This window comes from Odontesthes bonariensis, chromosome 3 (assembly GCF_027942865.1).
Source record: "Odontesthes bonariensis isolate fOdoBon6 chromosome 3, fOdoBon6.hap1, whole genome shotgun sequence".
Taxonomy (NCBI): domain Eukaryota; kingdom Metazoa; phylum Chordata; class Actinopteri; order Atheriniformes; family Atherinopsidae; genus Odontesthes; species Odontesthes bonariensis.
Window position 1 is genome coordinate 43,767,163 of NC_134508.1, and position 19,963 is coordinate 43,787,125.

Genomic DNA, 19,963 nt, shown 5'->3' on the forward strand with positions numbered 1-19,963 from the left:
ACATAAGGGGGACTTACAGACAAAGTTGTTTGGCTCACCAGTGCCCTCCTGGTTACTGAATGAGACATGAGGAGATGTGATGACCCAGCTGTAGATACATTGCTCTTCATGCAGGTAGTGCTGCTGCTTTTCAGATGACAATATGGTCCGACCCACTTGCATGGACTCCTCTGGAACAGAGGAAGAAAGTGTAGAGCCAGCTGGCTATAGGCTCTGGCTGGTAAGGTGGCATGCAGGAGAGAGTTGAGGTGATGACCTTCTCTTGGTGACTGTAGGTAGAATGGCATGAACATAAGCGTCAAGCTGATGGATCTGGCTTCTAAATTCTCTCATGATGTTTTCCTGTCTCTCCACCAGGGACCTAGAGCAAGTTGCTGCTTCTGCTGATGAATCTAACTGTCCTGTTCCCAATTAATGAGAATAATTTTCTTTGCGTGTGAAAAAATGATGGGTCGTCGACATTTGGGCCATATATAACTCATAGGTTTTCTGTGGGATTCAGCTCTGGAGAAAGTGCAGGCCACTCTATTTGAGGTACCCCAGTGTCCAGCAGCCGTTCCCTAATAATGCAACCTCAATGGGCTGGAGCATTGGCGTCCATGAAGATGAAATCAGGCCTGTGTTGGGCAGTTGTACTTACTGGACACACCTTCCCACACTGTAACACCACCACCACCAAAGGCTTGTCTGGTGACAACAGTGGCTGATGCATAGTGCTCTCCTTGACTTCTCCAACATCCAAAATTTCTGCTCAACGTGAAATGACTTTCATCAGAGAACAACACTGAGTCCCACGAGTCCCTCATCCTGCGTAAATGCTCCCTGGCCAATGCAAGACGATGACACCTGTACCTGGTGGTTTTTCAGTTACCTTTGCAGGTGGTCTAGCACACAGACCACATTGATGTAAACATTTCTGAATGGTCTGACGTGACACTTGGGTGCCTCTCACCTCCCTTAAATGTGCCTGGAGTTGAGTGGCATTCATCATCCGGTTCCGCAGGGCGCTGTTAACAATGAAGCGGTCATCAGTGTGGGATGTGGACAAAGGATGTCCACTTCTATGCCTTTCTGTGACTCTTCCAGTCTCTGTATCTCTGTTGCTACCTGCTGATGACACTCTGTGACACTCTAAGCTCAGTGGCCACATTCGTCTGAGAACATCCTGTTTGAAGCCTTGCAATGCCGAGGTACATTACATCAATTATTAGGTGTCGTCTTGGTCTCATGATGTCAAAATGTGAACAGCATGATGAGGAGGACTGACTACCAGAAAAAGAGAAGTTCTGTTCGCCACTTCTCCATCTGGGACTTTAAACTGCTCTTTATAGGTTTTCTTTCCTTTGCTATTTCTGGGTATAGTTGCTCTTCTTGCAGCACAGATTGCACCCTTCCACCACCGTTTCTTGTACTTCGCACGGAGTTACCATTGAGAGGTATTCTGGCTAGCAGTTAGCGAGGCTAGGCTGCATCCTTTGCTGGTCAGCATGGCTTTCTGCTATTCCATCTCTCAACTCCACCGACTAAAACCAATTACTCCATGTATTACCCCATGCAATTACTCCTGGACTCAACTTCTCCATCATCAACGAACTTGGTCTTCTACGCCGCCCTCGTTACATTCACAGAGGCTCCGGTCAAAAATTAACTTTCCATAACCAGCCAAGCTGCTCTGCTACAAACATCCCATCTCTATGGTCACCCGTTGCACATCTGACGCGTCATAAGTGCGCCGTTGCACCATCTACCATGAACACAGAAAACACAGTGAGATCTCTGCACTCCAGCAAAGGAAACACTGCGAGATCCCCGCGCACTGGGCTTAATGGCATTCATGGAGGGGATTCCAGTCTGCGCGGAGTGGACTTCAGTGTTCTGTGACCTGTACAAAGATTCATCCCACATTCGTTGGTCAAAATCGAACTATTCAATACTCAGTCCATCAGCAATAAACCCACCCTGATTGAAAAACACATTAGGGAGAAAGGACTGGACTTTGTGTGCTTAACAGAAACCTGGCATCAGCCAGAGGTTTACTCTGCCCTCAATGAAGCCTGTCCCCCCCGGTTACAGTTTCTTGGAGGCAGCATGCAGCACTGGCCGTGGTGATGGTCTAGCAGTTGTCTACTGACAGGATGTGGAGCTGTCCCTCATCCCACTGCCCACAACAACATCCTGTGAGTGTCTTGCATTTAAATGTAAGCCCCCCTTTCCCATGACTGTATTCCTCATCTACCGGTCCTCACAACGTTCTGCACTACCTCTGCCAATATCATAATCCTGGGACCTTTTTCATACAAAAAGTTGATAACATCGGCTCACAGCTCTCCACCACTGCTGTCCTGCCTCTCACAACCACCAACCCACCATCTGAGATTGTCCAGCCTCTTTGCTCCTTCTCTTATGTCACACAGGAAGAAGTGGAGGATATGATGAAAAACACAAAGTCAACCACTTGTCCTCTGGACCCTTTTCTATCAGCTCTGCTGAAGGCAAACACCTGTGCCATCTCTCCATTCATCACCAAGATCATAAACCACTCCCTCCTGGCCGGCCATATCCCATCTGCATTAAAAACTGCTGTCATCAGACCACTACTGAAAAAACCCGCCCTGGATCCAGAAGTTTTGTCCAACTACAGGCCCATTTCAAATCTTTTATTTCTGTCCAAAGTTCTGGAAAAAACAGTTAGGTGCCCCCCAATACCTAAAATAAATAACTACTCACCCCTCACCCTCCGTTGCACCCACCGTTCTGCAACCAAGAACACCCTCTAAGCCCCCAGAACCAAGGCATTTCCTGTGCAGCTCCGAGGTTGTGGAACACCCTCCCCAACCACCTGAGGGCCCCATCGACTGCAGAGGCTTTTAAATGTGACCTAAAAACTCACCTTTTTGAGAAAGCTTACTGCTAAAATATCTTTCATATAACACTTTGGGCTTGTTAGCACTTTGAGATGTTTAAATATAAAGTGCAATACAAATTAAAATTGCGAGCAGTGATATCGGCCCTCGCAGCCAAGCGCAGCTCCGGCCTTGCGACCGCCTGAGTGCCGGCACCGCCGCCCCGACGTGGTCATCAACGCCGTCACGCGTCTCTTGCGCCCGTCCACTGGGCGGAGCGCGCGACGCATCTCCTAAATAGCCTTAATGATGCACAAAAAATATGGTGCAGATCGGATGATGTTTTAGGGAGATATAGCTGTTTAAATGATATAGGGGGCACACTGGAGTCACACTCCAATATAATCTTATTGGGCTCTTTAGAGGTTAACAAATGTCATTCTTATCTAGTTTGGTGCAAATCGGATGATACATGTGAGATTTAGAGGCGAACGTATGCAAACGGCGAGGGATTGGAATTTGCTATTCTGCCACGCCCACACTATTTTGTAGGTCCTGACAAGACGCACAGGTGTGCTGAGTTTCACGACTGACAGTGAAAGCATGGCTTGGAGCTGATGTTTTTAGATATTCTAGGGGGCGCTGTAGAGGCATTAGGCCACGCCCATCAAATATTGGACTGCACACCTGTTGGGGGGCGGATTAGGATCGATCCCAGTGAGTTTGGTGCATCTCGGCTGAAAACTGTAGAATTTTGAGCCAAACGTATGGTAACGGCGTGATGTCTGACTTCACCAAGCCGCCAGAGCCACGCCTTCAACTGAAAACTGTTGGTGCTTTAAAGCAAGTGAGACCAACTTGTTATCTGTATTCTGACTCAAGATCATGTTGATTAGGTGAAGTTGGCCAGAGATGGAGCTTTCCAAGTAAAAAAAGTGACTTCCTGTTCTGAGGGGGCGGAGCTTAGATGACGTCAGCATATGACCACATAGGACCATCATGCATCCAACATGGATGACTCATACCAAGTTTGGTGCAGATTTAACTTTTTACGTGAAAGTTATAGCGTTTCGTTTACACTGGCGAGTACGCCAAGTTGGTCAAGCCGCTTGGCCAAGCCCCCTAAACATGCTCAAAAACTCAAGATTTCTGATAACTTTTGTTCCCCCATCCCTTAACTGCATATCGACCAAAGATGAAGTCCGTAGCTCAAAATCCCTAGGGCGTGAAAATTTTTCTACGAGGTGTGTAAATCTGAAAAATGGCCAAAATTTGCCCTTTGACCCAAAATGGCCGCCTCCTTTTACGTTTTAGAGCAAACCTCCAAGAGACTTTTGTTCTTGATTTGAGGCGATCTACGTACATACCGAGTTTCAGATCTCTACGATGTACGGTTCGGACTATCTCACGTTAGGTGGCGCTATAGAGCAGTTTGGCCACGGCCACTTTCGACCCCATTAAAATCATGTGATTTCACGCGGGGGACAATTTTGGGTAAAGTTTGGGGAGTTTTAGAATACGTTTAGGCCTCCCCATTCGCGATTCCGGGCGGAGAAGAAAAAGAATCACAAGAATAAGAATAGTGAAATCCTTCAGATACAATAGGCCTTCGCAGCGCTTAGCTGCTCGGGCCTAATAAAATTTATTATTATTATTTATTATTTAAAAACCAATTCTAATTGAAACAGGAAATGTATTGGTCGATTCATGGATCAAACACCTGTTGTGAATTTTGCCGTGAAGCTCCTTGTTAGAGAACAGCAACTTGTGCAAAAAGTACTGAAACATTGAACAGTTGGACATGTGCATTCAAACGTTTACAGAAGGTCACATGAAGTTCATCTATAAAGGTTATAATGCATTTTAGGTTCAAACTGAAATTTCACCCGAAATCCAAATATCCCTAACTTTTTGTGAGTAGTGTATATTACTGCAAAATCGTTCTCCACGCTTGTTATGATAACATGATGCTCTTTCCCATGTGCTCCCCCCCTCCCCTTCCTGACACTCCTGTGAGATTTGTTGGACTGGCTGACATATTCCAACCTGTCAAGGACAATTCGCCTGATACAACACACTGTGCAGACTTATTGAACAAACACACACGCACACACATACATGCTCATTGATAACACACGCAACTCCTCACCTCTTCACTGTCCCATTGCTTAAAGCTGCGGTCGGCAACTTTTTTTTAGTCATATTAGCTTGAACTGTCATGGGATTCTGGAAGTAGAATATTAAATAGGCTGTTTAGAAAAAATAACGAAATCTGTAGCTCCCTCTGAAGCCTGTAATCATGCTTGCAAAAACCGAGCGCTCCCGGCTGTTTTTAACCAATCAAGTTAGGGTGGAGGAATCCTACCTGTCAATCACAGCTTGTGCACACGCATGAGTCTGCCCCAGCTTGTGTGCGCTCACACTGGTGTGAACTCACGTGCACAACCTCGTCCAATTTTGAAAACCTGCCGACTGCAGCTTTAAAGGTGTTGTTATGTGTATGTGTTGCTTTTTCTGTGCTGAGGTTTTTTTTGCGATCTCAGACCGTATTCTGATAAGGGTATAGTGTGAAGTATGATTTTTTTTTTCTCCTCCTCTCACCCAATGTTGTTCCCTTTCTTTCTCTTATTAATGGAGCGGCTGCGCTCTTCAATGAGCTGCGCCCCCCCCCCCCCAGTTCCAGTTCCATGTTACTGAAACTGTAATCGTTATGCTGTAAGGTGTAATGACAATAAATTCAATTCATTCATTCATTCATTCATTCATATTAGCGATGTTCATATTTTGAATAGATAGATTGACAGTTATAAATCTGCCTTCTAGATCTGCAGTTGTGCTGTTCACAAGCTCTTATGAAGCTTTCTGCTTTTTGTTTTTTCACCTCCATCTATAGCTCTGCATGGTCAAGCGTGTGCCACGGCACATAAAGTCCTCTGGTTAATTAACGCACTCTTCTTACAAATACTTTGTACATATTTTTTTTTATTTTTTTACATTTATTACTTTATTCTATTATTATTATATTTTTTGTTCCTATGGCACCAAACAGACCAGGCCAAATTCCTCGTGATGTCAAAATTACTAGGCAATAAAACCTTTTCTGATTCTGATTCTGATTCTTCTGGTTCTGAAATGAAAGTGTGGGCCTGAAGTTTTATACCTGGTAGAGAGTTTATATTTCTCAATAACATAATATATATTGGCATCACGGCTGGGTGCCTCGCCGACTCACAAAAAGGACCCAAGAACAGATGCAGAACACTGGGAGATTTAGAGTTAGAACAGAGTTTATTTACAGCTCCGTGGTGTTGGAAGCCAGAGGGAGGATCCGGGTATACGTGGAACTCTGAGAGTAGAGGGAGATGGTCAGAGAGAGTCGATAAGGTCATTTGTCGAGACAAAGGTAATGATCAGTTCTTACTAGGTTCAGGTGGGAATCCAGAATGGAAGGGGAAGATGTGGTTCTCAGTCGGTTTACCGATTTTGTTACACTCAAGCTTGGCTTATGATGTGTTTTCACTACTTGTACTTCTACTTCTACTTGTATTACTAATCTGATCAAAGCAACAATAGCCACAACACTAATTGACTCAAATTTAATCACCATCGGTGTCAATTTTGTTCCTGTTATTCAATCAAATGTTGTGGAATTAAAGAAAAAGAGCTTCTAATGATTATTTCCTCCGGGATGGGGCCTGTTAAATTAATCAAAGATCTAACTAATTGGACATGACATGTTAAGATAATCTTAGGGTGAGAGTATTTATGACAAAGCTAAGAATACCAGGTAAATGCTAAGAACAAATAAAAACTTCAACTGGGAACATTAGGGAGCAGCATGATGGTTTGGAGCAAAAGTTATACATCAGTGCATCTCAATATATCAGTCTGCATTATCTGAATACCATAAATGTTTAATTACATATTGAAATACACACCAGCAACAGGATATTTACCAAGATAACTTTAGATGCGTCCACAACATGTTAGTATTCGTGTCTGAGCACAAGAGCACCAGTATGGAGTAAGACAGCTTCCAAAAAGATGTATCCATGATTCTAACCATTCGTAATGATAAAGTTGTACACAAAATTCTGCTGTCTTACACATGAGTCTGAGAAATTGTTCGGGTTAGGAATGTTTTTTTATGCGAGTATGAATCTAAAAGCTGTGAGTGCAAAGTCTTGTGAATACAACTCTAATTTCTACCACTCGTAATTCTCCACTGTGAACACGAATTCAAGTTTGTGGGTACGACTAGAAAATTGTTGAAATGACATCACATAGCTCACAGGGGAAAGTAATCGAACCCCGCTATGTTCTTTAATTTGGGGAAAAACCCTGAGGGCTTTCACACTGTACACCAACCAGCAAACATCTGCCGCTTTAATGGTTAGGAAAAAGATATCCTACCTGCCGGCTTTGATGACTGATCTCAGCTGCCGGGGCACAGAGGACTCGCTCAGTGGGGCTCCAGATGCCAAATTCACGAAGTCAGGGTCACCATTATGTTGTGGAGAAAAAGGAGTCGGACTTGCCGTGGTCAGCCTCTTATGGGGAATTTATTGAACAGAACATCACAGAGACATGTACATTTCAGCATGAACGGAAATTCCAGATGACCTTAGTTTGTGAAAACCTCATACCGTTTGATATCATTCTGTGTGTATGTGGCCCAAATCTCAATCTCTATTCTGCACCTGCTGTCTGAGAATGCTACTGCATCTTCCTCATTATCTAGACAGAGTTCATTCTGACCTTAAACAACGTCTGGTTCGAGCAGTGTCAGGCCACAACATGTTGTCCGAGCAGTGTCAAGGCCCTGCTCTCCCACAACATCAGCTTATTCAGAGGGTACTTTGCCTCTTCCATCTCAGGTCAGCTGCCCTTGTGTTAAGGCTTTTGGGGCTTTCTCATGGGGCTTGGTACCCATTCTCGGGTGGGGATGTTGATGATGACCTGTCGTCCTGGCTTCCTCTTGCCATAGCACCTTCATGTACCTCATCAATCTCTAGTTGTGATAGCAGATTCGGTTTCTGAAGATTGGAACACTGGGTCAGAAGTTGTTTCTTAGGTAGTTTTGATGTTGGGTGCCAAAGTATTCATTGGTCCCACATCCTCTGCATATATCCCCTCCCACTGGGATTCCTTGAATAGTAGCATTCCAGCAATGTGAGATTGTCCACTCTATTTCATGAATGTCTTGTTCCAGTCGCCAACTTACCATCAGTATGTCCTGGTCCCCAACACCTGCAGTAGACCTTGTTCATCCAGGGTATGTCTGAGCTGGCATGGCATTAGTTCTATGTCTCTCGCTCATAAAATATCGAGGTTGCTGGAGGCATGCCCTGACTGGGAATAAAACCTATGATCTTATGTAACAAGGACGATGATGATGATGATACCACGGTATACGGATGAATATATATATTCTGTCATTCTGATTTTAACATTTTTATCACTCTATAATGAATAACTTAGCTTGATAACAATGTCCAAACACATCAGTGGTAAATTTAGTTTTCACGATAATCTAGTATGAAGAAATACATTTTGTTTTTGTTTTATGTATGCAAAGACATAAGGAAACGACAAATCATTTGATCTTAAATTGGAAAGGGACAAATACAACTTGCCTGGCAAAACTCTGCCCCTTTGTGTGTATAATAAACATTAAATCATTCTTCATGGAAGGAAAGGAGATAATTCTGTGCCACTGTTTCGTGCAGCCTAAACATTCAACGCTTTCACTACTTTCATTCAGTTGTGCAAACTGGGATTCATATAAATAGATATGAAGACTGCATGGGTTTTTTTTATTTACCATTTCATATCATGTATTAAATTACCAACTTTAATAAATAAGTAATGAGCCACATTACATTGAAATGTATCTTTATAATACAACCTTTATGATTAATGATCTACATCATATTGAGCGTGAAAGTGACTTGTATCAAATTGCATTGCAGTTGTCTTATCCTATTAAGTTGTCCTCCCATCTTTCTTTTATCTTGTTACTTTTTTCTTACAAATTTTAACAAATATTTAACAAATTTGTTTTTAAGCAAGTCAATCAATAGTACTGTAACTTTATATTTCACTGGTTTATCCCATTTTCCTTTCTTTATACAGAAGCCAGGGATGGACATTGCAGACTGTTATGTGACGTTTGTTCGTCATTCCCAGGACATGTTGCGGGAAAAGGTCAATGAGGAGGTGTACATAGAGAAGCTATTTGATGTAAGTAAGCTACACCTTCATCCTTTGCAAATGGTACCAACATTGTTTGATAAACTTTATGTGGTAACTGACAGAAACATGACCTTTAATGGAGGTTTTACATATATATATGTGTAAACACATATGTTCAATGCAGCAGATTATCACAGCACAAACAACAGCAAGTGCTGAGCAGAGGAGTAATTGAGTTCACAGCAGGCAGGACCTGTGGGGCAGGCTGTGCAAAGAGACATCCAAGACAGTACGCCACATTTTAAAAGGGGTAAGATGCAGGCAAGTATGGCATACATGGACTGTCATAACCAAGTGGCTGGAATAATGTAAAGGAAGATCGGAATGGTTCCCAGAGTCAAAGTTGGAGATACATCCAAATGTGGTGGAAAATTATCGAAAATTAACCAACCAGAAAATGCGGTGATTGATAAAGTACATAAGGAGGCAGGAGTGATAGATTGAGCAATCCTAAGGGACAGCAATTTCAAGAAGAAGTAACTTGAAAAAAGCTTGAAAAATACCAAGGGCTGAAAGAGGAAGTAAAAAAGATGTGAGAAGTGAAAGCAGCAGGAGCCAGTGGGAAATGGAGCACTGGGGGCTGTGACCCTTAAACTGGGAGTGTGGGCCCCCACAGATCCCAGAAACAACATCAGAGATCTCTGTTCAGAGGACCATAGTCTTAGGAATAGATAAGATATTGCATTGAATTCCCATGCTCCCAGGCTTCTGGAAGAAGGCCTGGGCTTGAAAGGACGATCACCTTGGTTTGTCTTTTGAATTTGGATTACCATACTTAAACTTCACCTGTAACTTTATTATCATCATCATTATTTATTTAACCTATGTGGCATGTTACAGGCATGCAAATCAAAGTGCTTCCAAAACAAATTCACAGCAACAAGAAAAAAGTGACATAATAATCACAAGAATTCAAAATTAAAGACTTAAAGATCAAAATTAACACCATGTTAGTTATAAACTAACTAGCTATATATATAAAAAAAAAGATTTGCAAGAAATAAAAACTTTAAAAAATTTGTACTAAAACCACTGATATCTTGGTCATGAAAATTAAATGAAAATATGCAGTTTCACAAAGGTTAAGGAATTATGTAAGTTAAGGGATCAACAAGAAAGAAAAGAAAGAAGGAGTCAGAAACTGCCACAAGAATCTCTCATGACCAGGTATTCGGCATGAGAATTGGAAGATCTGAATTAGTTGACCTCTGCCTTATTTTGTGTAAAGTTAGTGTTTTGTTTTTTCCTGTTTTATTTTGATTGAATAATATCCTTAGATGGGTGATATGGGTTTGCCTGCCTTGCTTGAATGCTTCTGAAATGATCTCCTCTTTCAAAAGTGCAAACTCTGTCTTGTTAGACGATGACTGTTTATAAAGTCCTGTCTGTCCTCAATGGTCAGTCCATCTGCTCATGGTTCTTGTCACATTACTGTGTTTAGCTCCAGTTTCACCTGCCTTCTTACTTCCCGGATTTGTGTTTGAGTGATCTTTTATTTGACTTTCGATTTGTTTTGCTTTGATCATTTTTTTCTGCTACAGCTGTGAGTTTGTCTGTAATTTCTTAATCATAGTATTTTGGTTTTCTTTTATCTTATGCCTTGGTTGTGTGTATTTGGGTCCTTAACATAATTCAAACCTAACAGTGTCTTTAAAAAAAGATCAAACTAATTTCACAGCAGATTTTTTTACCTACATACTGTACAATTTAAGTTCAATGCAAGACACACTATGCTTCAGGCAATAAACTTGGATTCAGCATTATGTTTGATGTGTACAGATTGTACAATGTCAATCACTGCTGTATATGGTACATTTGTGAAGAGCAACACTAATTCTAAGCGTAAAGTTAACGTTTTATGAGCTGTTGGACTCAAATTGAGTGCACTGTTCACGAGGATGTGTATCTTCTTTGCTGCGCATAATATGTTATTTCTATGCAATTTCCCTCACATCTGACTTGGCGTAATCATAGTATAAGCTGGAGGACACCTATAGACAAGTCCTCTGTTGCTGCGACTCAACCAGATTTGATTCTTAGTTTGAATTCCACAACTCGTGGTTTGTTCACTTGGCTTCAATCGACAGTGTTCAGGTATGTTTTGTTTTTTTATTCTCAATAGTGCAAGTGTTACAACATTACTCATTATGCGGCATTACCCATGTTACATCCTTGTTAGGTGGTATGTAGATACAGGTCTTAGTACTGGTCACACTAAGTACTGATCATCAAGATATTTTTGACCCTGGCTGTATTTGGTTGCAAGATTGTTACAGTGGTGGTCTTTGAATGTCTAACTGCCCAATGTAGGACCACCACTTTCGGCCATAATCAATCATATCACCAATGTTTCATTCACGTTGGTTATCTGTCATCAGGGATGTTCTTAAATTGTACAATGTATACTAAGCTTTAGTCTTTGCAAGTCACTTTGTGAATCTAATTGTAATGATACACCTTTGTTCTCCGTGGCTGACAAAATGTGATCAACTTGAGCTGTAATCAGCTTGCAAAACGGTCCAAGGGAAATCTTTATTACAATTACATGAGATGAGCCCAAACAAACATTTTTTGTTATTTTTATTGATCTGGTTTTTATTTACATTTAGTTTTTTTTTTTTTTTTTGACAATGTGCACTGCTACTAAAGCAGTGTACACAAGAGAGGAACTGTTGGTACTGTCAAGGTTTGGACGCAGAATTAAACATCCAATTCCAACCAAATTAAGAAAGCTGTACCGTGGATGCAGAGCTGGAGCAAAACTAAAGGCAAAGAGGCACAACAGGAGGTGGAGGTACAAACCTTTTCTGCCCTCGGTGATCATGGGAAACGCTAACTCACTGCCTAACAAGTGTGATGAGTTAGAGGCGCTTGTGCGGAACCAACGGCTGTATAAAGAGAGCAGTTTGATCTGTCTGTCTGAGTCCTGGCTGAACAACAACACACCAGACTCATGTGTGGACACACCCGGCTTCACAGCCGTACGAGCGGATCGAGACCTGAGTACGAGCGGCGGTAAGCGGAAAGGCGGGGGTGTTATACTGTTCTTTAATCAGAGATGGGTAAACCCCCGCAATGTGACCGTTAAGGAGAGCGTTTGTTGTCCAGACATCGAACTGCTGTCAGTTGGTTTCCGTGCATTCTATGCGCCCAGAGAGTTCCCGTACACAGAGTTCCCGTACACAGAGTTCCCATACACAGAGTTGCCATACACAGTCGTCATCGAAATCCACAGACCAGAACCAGTTTGTAAATCAATATATATTTGTATGCATCAGAAATACATTTGTGAATCTTATCCTGCACATTTGTAAATCTTATCCCGCGCATTTGTGAATCTTGTTGTGCACATTTGTGAATATTCAGACTGATTTAGCTCCATAGTAAGGTGCTATCCAAATAATAAACCATGGATCACCAGTGACATCAAAGACCTCCTGAACCAGAAAAAGAGGGCGTTCCAGAATGGGGATAGAGAAAGGCGGAGGAGTGTACAACAGGAGCTTAAAAAGACATTACGTCGAGCTAAGGTGGAGTACAAGAAAAAGGTGGAGCGACAGCTGGAGAACAATAACACCAAGGAGGTGTGGAGGGGCATGAGGACCATCACTGGATACAAACTGAAGAACTCTCAGTCTGTAGAAGGTGATGTGGACAGAGCCAATACTTTCAACCATTATTACAACAGGTTATGATAGTTCTCCCTCCAACCCCCCCCCCCCCCCCCCCCCCCCCCCACTACAGCTGCTTAATTTTTATCCTTGTTTATATGTGAAGTTTGTGTTGCTCTTTAGGAACGATTATCTTAAGTACTGCTCCTCCTTTTTCTGAGTCAGTAGATCAATCACTTATAAGATGCACAAAAAGTTACTTTGTAAAATGGCTTAGTTTAGCTTATGTTTAAAAGTAGCCAAATAACACAGATTCTGTACACATTTTCTTTTTCAAGACTTGCAAGCGGATTATCTCATGTCAGTTCAAAAGAAGCATCTAAAATGTTCTCCGGTTTGAATTGTTTTTTAAACTGCATTAATTGGCTTATGTGTGCTGTGTTTTTCTAAAATACATCATGAGCCTTTTTTGCACCAAATGTTGCGAAGGTACCCACTCCATGCTCTACCCTTTCCTCCTTAATATTGGTCAAAGTGTTGCAGGACAGTGCCTTGCCTTGCATGTTTTCAAACAGCATGCTACCCTGTTACATCTTGTAAAACAGGATACACTGCTGCATCACTGTATTAGCATGAGAATTAACTAAGCAGTGATGTAATAAATTATTCAAAATAACAGAGGAAGTACAATGTCGGGATCTGTTTGGCCAACCTGCTTAGTTAAAGCATATCTTTGGGAAACAGTCTTATGTATTGCAAAGCTATGTGAAAATCAGACTGTACTGGCTAAGCTATGGCCATCAAATTTAAAGTCACACAAATGTGTTTTCTCTTACTCCAAATTTTGCTATACTTTTCTTCTAAATCTTATGGTCATCTGTGTCCTTGGGGCGGCTGTAGCTCAGGAGGAAGAGCAGTCGCCCACCAATAACCAGAAGGTCAGTGGTTCAACTCCAGTTTCACCGTGTCACTTGTCAAAGCATCCTTGGGCAAGACACTGAACCTCGTTGCCTAACGATGCATCCATCGGTGTATGAATGCAGTGTGAATGTAGTAGGAAGCACATATCTGTATAGACTAAGGCTCTGTTTACATTAATTCATTTCACCATTTCTTCGTGTCGGCGTCTTGCAAACTATTTACATTTACACACAAACGGGAATCGGCTGATTCGCTAGTCACATGACTAATCAGCCATCACATCACATGATCGCCCTTGCTTTGTTATTTATTATGCTTTATTATTTATTCTTTATTATTTATTCTTCGGCGACAACAACTTGGTCCACGAAATTGTCCCACCATGCGCTGCTTCTTCCCGGTCTAACCCAAAAGCGGCGCTCCATGTACGGCTTGCGTTGCTGCAGTGGCTGGGTTCTCATCATAAAAGCTTGTTGAATCTGGCGCCTCCTTGCCACGTATTGTTGTGCACAGCGTACTACCAGCAGTAGGACATGGAGCAGGCTCCCATGCTGATTGTGGTTGTCCATGATTTCCATATTCTTCTCGATGACATGAATAGAAAGGAAGTGTGTAACTGAAGTGAAGCACGCCTGTTTGTTTTTAGTTTCCCAGCACTCAAGTCACATGACCAACGATACCAGCCTAGTGAATCAGGGAGGAGTACGTCCGCAGTAGCTAGAGCTCAGCACTGCGGATCCTCGTTTCTCACCGTTTACAACTGCTAAAATCAGCATCGTATGCGAATGCTTACGTGGGCTCCGGCGTCTTTGAATCATTCCACCTATGAAGTCATATTCCAGTATTTTAATGTAAATGGACAGTGCATCCGCGATAGAAACGATATAGAAACAGATTAGTATAAATGCCACCTCAGTCATGATATATGAGTGGGTGCTAATTTGGCATCTAGTGTTAAAAGCGCTTTGAGTGGTCAGCTAGACTAGAAAGGCTCTATACAAGTACAGTTCATTTAGCATTTAATCCAAAGGTCAGAGAAGGAAGTCTCCTTGTCCACATGTCTTATTCATGCCCTGCTGCTTTCTCCATTTGTTTGCATTTCTTTCAAAATCGTATCAGGAGATTTGCAAAACATCTCCGTAAAGAACATGTGTTTTGATTTAAATACACTTACTTAATACTTAAAATAAGAGTTCACTCTGATTAAATCTATTTTATGGATTAAGTTTTCATTAATTTCCATATTAAGAAGCAAAATTACTGAATGGTGGCCACTTATATCCAAAAAGAAATGATAAAGAAAAGACATATTGAATATATTATATATATATATATATATATATATATATAATTGGTAGTATATGTATATAAATATTGAACATATATTACTATTTTGGGTAAACTAATCCAAGGATTGTGTCAAAGAAATATTAGCATTTACAATAGATATAGTTTTTGACAAAAAATAAAGGATTAATTCAACCAACCTCTCAAAATTGAACATAAAACTGTGGTCTTTCTAACTAACAAAAAAGCTTGAAATCGTAAGAATTTGTTTTTAATTTTTTTTGTAAATTGGCACACAGACAGAACCAGTACTTCACCCACCACGCTGAAAGGCTAAATTCCATGCTTCTGAATTGATGCAATCGGTTTGTAACTGTAAATGTGTAATCCTGTAAGTAAAGAAAAAGCTTGACCATGAGCCCTACAGAACTGTTTATAGCCTTGACTTGGTACACTACTTAATAGTAACTAGCCAGGTTTCCATTCACTAGCGACACAAATCTGAGTAGATCAATAGACTTTAAAGCACTTCTGGTTCCTTATAGTAATCTTGTATATGTGCTATTTGATATTTAAGATATGAGGGATCACTTCACTGAACAAGAATAGAAAATAAAAATGGTGGGAAAATCATTAAAAGGAGCTTTAAATAAAGTAGATGAAGTCTTTAAATACAAAACAGCTACTTCATACCAAAAGGAAACAGTAATGCTTGTGATACACTAAAGTGACCAAGGATCACAAAGAAACATCAAACATAACTGGAAGGTGCGTCATAGTGGTTTATCAACTCAACCATTTTTTTTACAAAAAAACTGGGACAATATATAAAATGTAAACAAAAACAGAATGCAATGATTTTTAAAACTCATCAATCAATTTATTCACAATGTAAACGCATTCATAAACATAAAAAAGTATAAAGTATCGAAAGTGGGAAGTTACTAGTTACTATTTAAAGAACAATTGTTGCTCTTCTTGAATGTGATGCCAGCAACAAGTCTCAAAGAAATTGGGATGGGGCAACAAAATTATGGAAAAGTAAGTATGACTAAAGAGAGAGGCAATTAATTAAATTAATTGGTTTGGACTTTATCAATCTGCATAAAACTACAAAATAAGGAGCAATTTCATAGACGATATGAAATTTTTTTTTTTTTTTTTTTTTTTTTTTTTTTTTACAGAGAGATTGTTTTGTATTTTCTGAACAACATCCGCCCATGACACAACCCATAACCCAGCTTAAGCATGGACAGACACATACAACTAAAAAAAGATCACCAACCATATTTAGAAAACGTAAATATGCGCCACATAAGTGAACAATAACAAAGAAACAAGGCAGTAGAAAAAAGTAAAAGAAAAAGGGGAAAATCAAAGAAGATGAAAGAGGAAAAAAAAATTAAATAAATAAATTAATCAGAAGATGGGGGGGGGGGGGGCTACTCAGATATTATTGTTGTGGGTTTCTCATAAAATACCAAAAAGGGGGACCATATTTTGTAAAATTTATTCTCAGATCCCCGAATAGTGTATCTGATCTTCTCAATAACTAAACAGGACATCATGTCTCTGAGCCAATGTGAATAGGAAGGAGGAGCTGGATCCTTCCACTTAAGTGAAATAGCTCGTCGAGCTAGTAAAGAGGCAAAGGCCAGAAAGTTCTGGATAGTTTTAGGCAGATTCAAATCTGGAGAAATGCCAAAAATACCGGTCAAGGGATTGGGCTCAATTTGGTGATGGAGGGTCTCTGATAACGTGTGGAAGACTGATGTCCAAAAGCTGCCTAAAGAGGGACATGTCCAATACATGTGATAGAGTGAGGCTGGTGCACGTTTACATTTATCACATGTAGGGTCGACATCAGGGTACATTCGTGCTAATTTAGTTTTAGATATGTGGATTCGATGCACTACTTTAAATTGCAAAAGTGCATGTCGAGAACACATAGAAGAGGAGTGTATCCGATCAAGTACCAAGTCCCATGTGTCCTCTGTGAAGGTATGATTTAGGTCTTGTTCCCAAGCAGTTCTTATAGCTGCAATTGAGGAGCAGTGCAGTTTGGAGATAAGGTTGTATAGGTCGGACATGACACCTTTAGATGTGGGGTTAATAGAGAGAAACGTATCAACAGGGCTGACTGGGGGTTTATAAGGAAATTGGGCTGTTAAGCGCTGCATAAAATCCCTAATTTGTAAAAATGTGAAAAAATAGGTTTTGGCAATATCAAAAGTTTCTGTCAGTTGGGAAAAGCTAGCAAAACAATTATTAATGTACAAATCATCAAAGCATTTCAAACCTTTTCTGTGCCAAATCTTAAAAGCGCCATCAGCCATTGATGGAGTAAATAAATGGTTAGCGGCAATTGGGCTTTTAAGTGAAAAAAGCTGTAGTCCGAAACTTTTCCTAAATTGGCCCCAGATTAGTAAGGAATGTTTGACTACTGGGTTGCTCTTAGGGATCTCCGAAGCAAGAGGGAGTGCAGCGCCTAAGAGGGTAGGTAGGGAAACAGGGTTACTCGCACAGGCCTCCATTGTCACCCAAGCCGGAGAAGAGGATTCAAGATGGAAATGCCTCCAGTGTAACAAACACCTAATATTTGCTGCCCAGTAATAGTCCTGAAAATTAGGCAGAGCCATTCCCCCTGCCTGCTTTGGTCTTTGAAGAAATGCTTTCCGCAACCGAGGGTGTTTACCATTCCAAATATAGGATGTCATTAATGAGTCAAGGGCTCTAAAAAATTATTTGGGGATGAGAATGGGAAGGCATTGAAATAAATAGAGGAACTTTGGAAGCAATGTCATTTTAATTGAGTTTATTCTTCCAATAAGGGACAGGGACAAAGGAGACCACTTTGATAAAATCTGTTTTACCTGATCAAATAAAGTGAGAAAATTTGATTTGAATAAGTTTTTGAATTCTCTAGTGACACAAACACCAAGGTAATTGAAGTGATCTTTCACCACCTTAAATGGGAGATCCGTATAGTTAAGTTTAAGAGCTTCTTTATTAATTGGGAATAGTTCGCTTTTATTTAAGTTGAGTTTGTATCCTGAAAATTTACTAAAATTTTCTAAAACAGTGAGGGCTTCCGGAAGAGAAGTGGCTGGTTTAGAAACAAACAGAAGTAGGTTGTCTGCATACAACGAAACTTTATGTTCGACTCCTCCCCGCCATATTCCCTGTACCTGCACATTGCTACGCAGGGCAATTGCAAGAGGCTCAATAGCAATTGCGAAAAGGAGTGGGCTTAGTGGGCAACCCTGCCGGGTCCCACGGTGTAAGTCAAAGTATTCTGAGCAATGACTATTGGTCAGGACCGAGGCAGAGGGACATTTATACAATGTTCTGATCCAGGATAAAAAGACAGGACCAAAGCCAAGTTTTTCGAGTGTCGAAAAAAGATAGTTCCACTCTACTCTATCGAATGCCTTCTCAGCATCCATAGAGGCGAGGCACTCTGAATCCACATGATTTGGGGAATATAAAATGTTAAATAGCCGACGAATATTATAAAATGAATGACGTCTTTTAATAAATCCAGTTTGATCTTGAGATATTACAGAAGGGAGGATATCTTCTAGTCTGTGGGCCAAGACTTTGGCAAGGATCTTTACATCTGTGTTTAGTAATGAAATCGGTCTGTATGAAGCACAATCAAGTGGGTCTTTGCCTTTTTTCAGCAACAAGGAGATACAAGCCTGATTGAATGAGGCAGGGAATGCACCTGAATTTAAGGAATCAGACAACACTGAGCACAAAACAGGGGTTATATCAGCAGAGAATTTAAAAAAAAAATCTGATGGGAGCCCATCTGGGCCAGGAGATTTGCCTGATTGCGTAGATGATATAGCTGCAGAAATTTCCGCCTGGGTGATGGGCGCGTCAAGGTTATTTCTCAGGTCTTGAGAAAGAGACGGTAAATCAAGGTTATTGAAGAAGTTTTCCATAGTGTTAAAGTCCATTGTACAATCTGAAGAGTATAAATTTGAGTAGAACGTTTTAAACTTGTCATTAATTGCTTTCTGGTCAGATGTTATACAGCCATTATCAGTCCGTACTCCCGCAATAAGCTGTTTAGCTCTCGACCCACGCAGCTGATTAGCCAGGAGTTTGCCAGTTTTTCCACCGTGCTCATAAAAGTTACTTTTGCTCCGAAGTAAATGACTTTCAACTTGGCGAGAGGAAAGAAGGTTAAATTCAGCCTGAAGTTTTAAGCGCTCCTTGTACAGTTCAGGAGAAGGTGAATTCGCATATTGTTTATCTATGTTTAAAATCTGATTAGCAATGTCAGTCTGATTCTGCTTTGAGCACTTTTTTTTTATATGCTGCAAATGAAATAATTTCTCCTCTTAAATACGCTTTCATGGCTTCCCAAATAGTTTTAATAGACATATCAGGTGTTTTATTGATGCTTAGAAATGTTTTAATATGTCTAGAGATTTGCGAGATAAAGCTCTCATCCGAGAGTAACAATGGATCTAGTCTCCAGTGTCTCCTTGCGTACTCAGCGTCTGGAAAAGCTAGTACCATAACCAGGGGAGCGTGGTCAGAAATAATAATACCTTCATAATTACATGACTTAAAGTGATACTCCGGAGTAGATTCAACCTGGGGTCATTTGAACCGTGATCTCCAGCCAAGTAGCCCACCCGCAGTTTTTTCGATATTGGCTGAACATCAGCTGAGTTACAGAGTTATCCCGAATACGGACCAGGATCCATTAACAAGGGTTAATGGATCCTGGTCCGTATCTCCAAAATTACCACACTAAAATCACATGCCATGACACCAAACTTCTACAGTAGTACAAATATGGTCTGTACTCACCAAACGATGCATTTGGAAGTTTGAAAATAGTCCAGGAGTTAATTATTATCAACACAAGCCTGATAGCTTCTCTGCAGCTAAAGCTGCGTCGACGTCACTTCAGAGAGCTGGGAGCTTCAAAATAAGATGAAGGTTGATCTACTACTGTAGACAACAAAGCAAGGCTGCTCAGTTTCTCCATTGATAAAATAACTTCACAACTCTACAACATAAAAA

At 40.8% G+C, this 19,963-nt stretch overlaps 1 protein-coding gene across 4 annotated transcripts in view; it reads left to right on the forward strand.

Moving 5' to 3' along the window:
• Positions 1–19,963, forward strand: part of LOC142377607 (calcium-dependent secretion activator 1-like) — a 452,862-nt gene that overhangs the window by 304,936 nt on the left and 127,963 nt on the right. For 3 of the 4 annotated variants that reach the window (XM_075461876.1, XM_075461875.1, XM_075461877.1), the window contains one exon: positions 8,979–9,086. In XM_075461876.1, the coding sequence (XP_075317991.1) occupies positions 8,979–9,086 (108 nt within the window). Of the gene's footprint in view, positions 1–8,978; positions 9,087–9,222; positions 9,331–19,963 lie in introns of those variants that run through there. The other variant, XM_075461878.1, reaches the window with a different exon arrangement.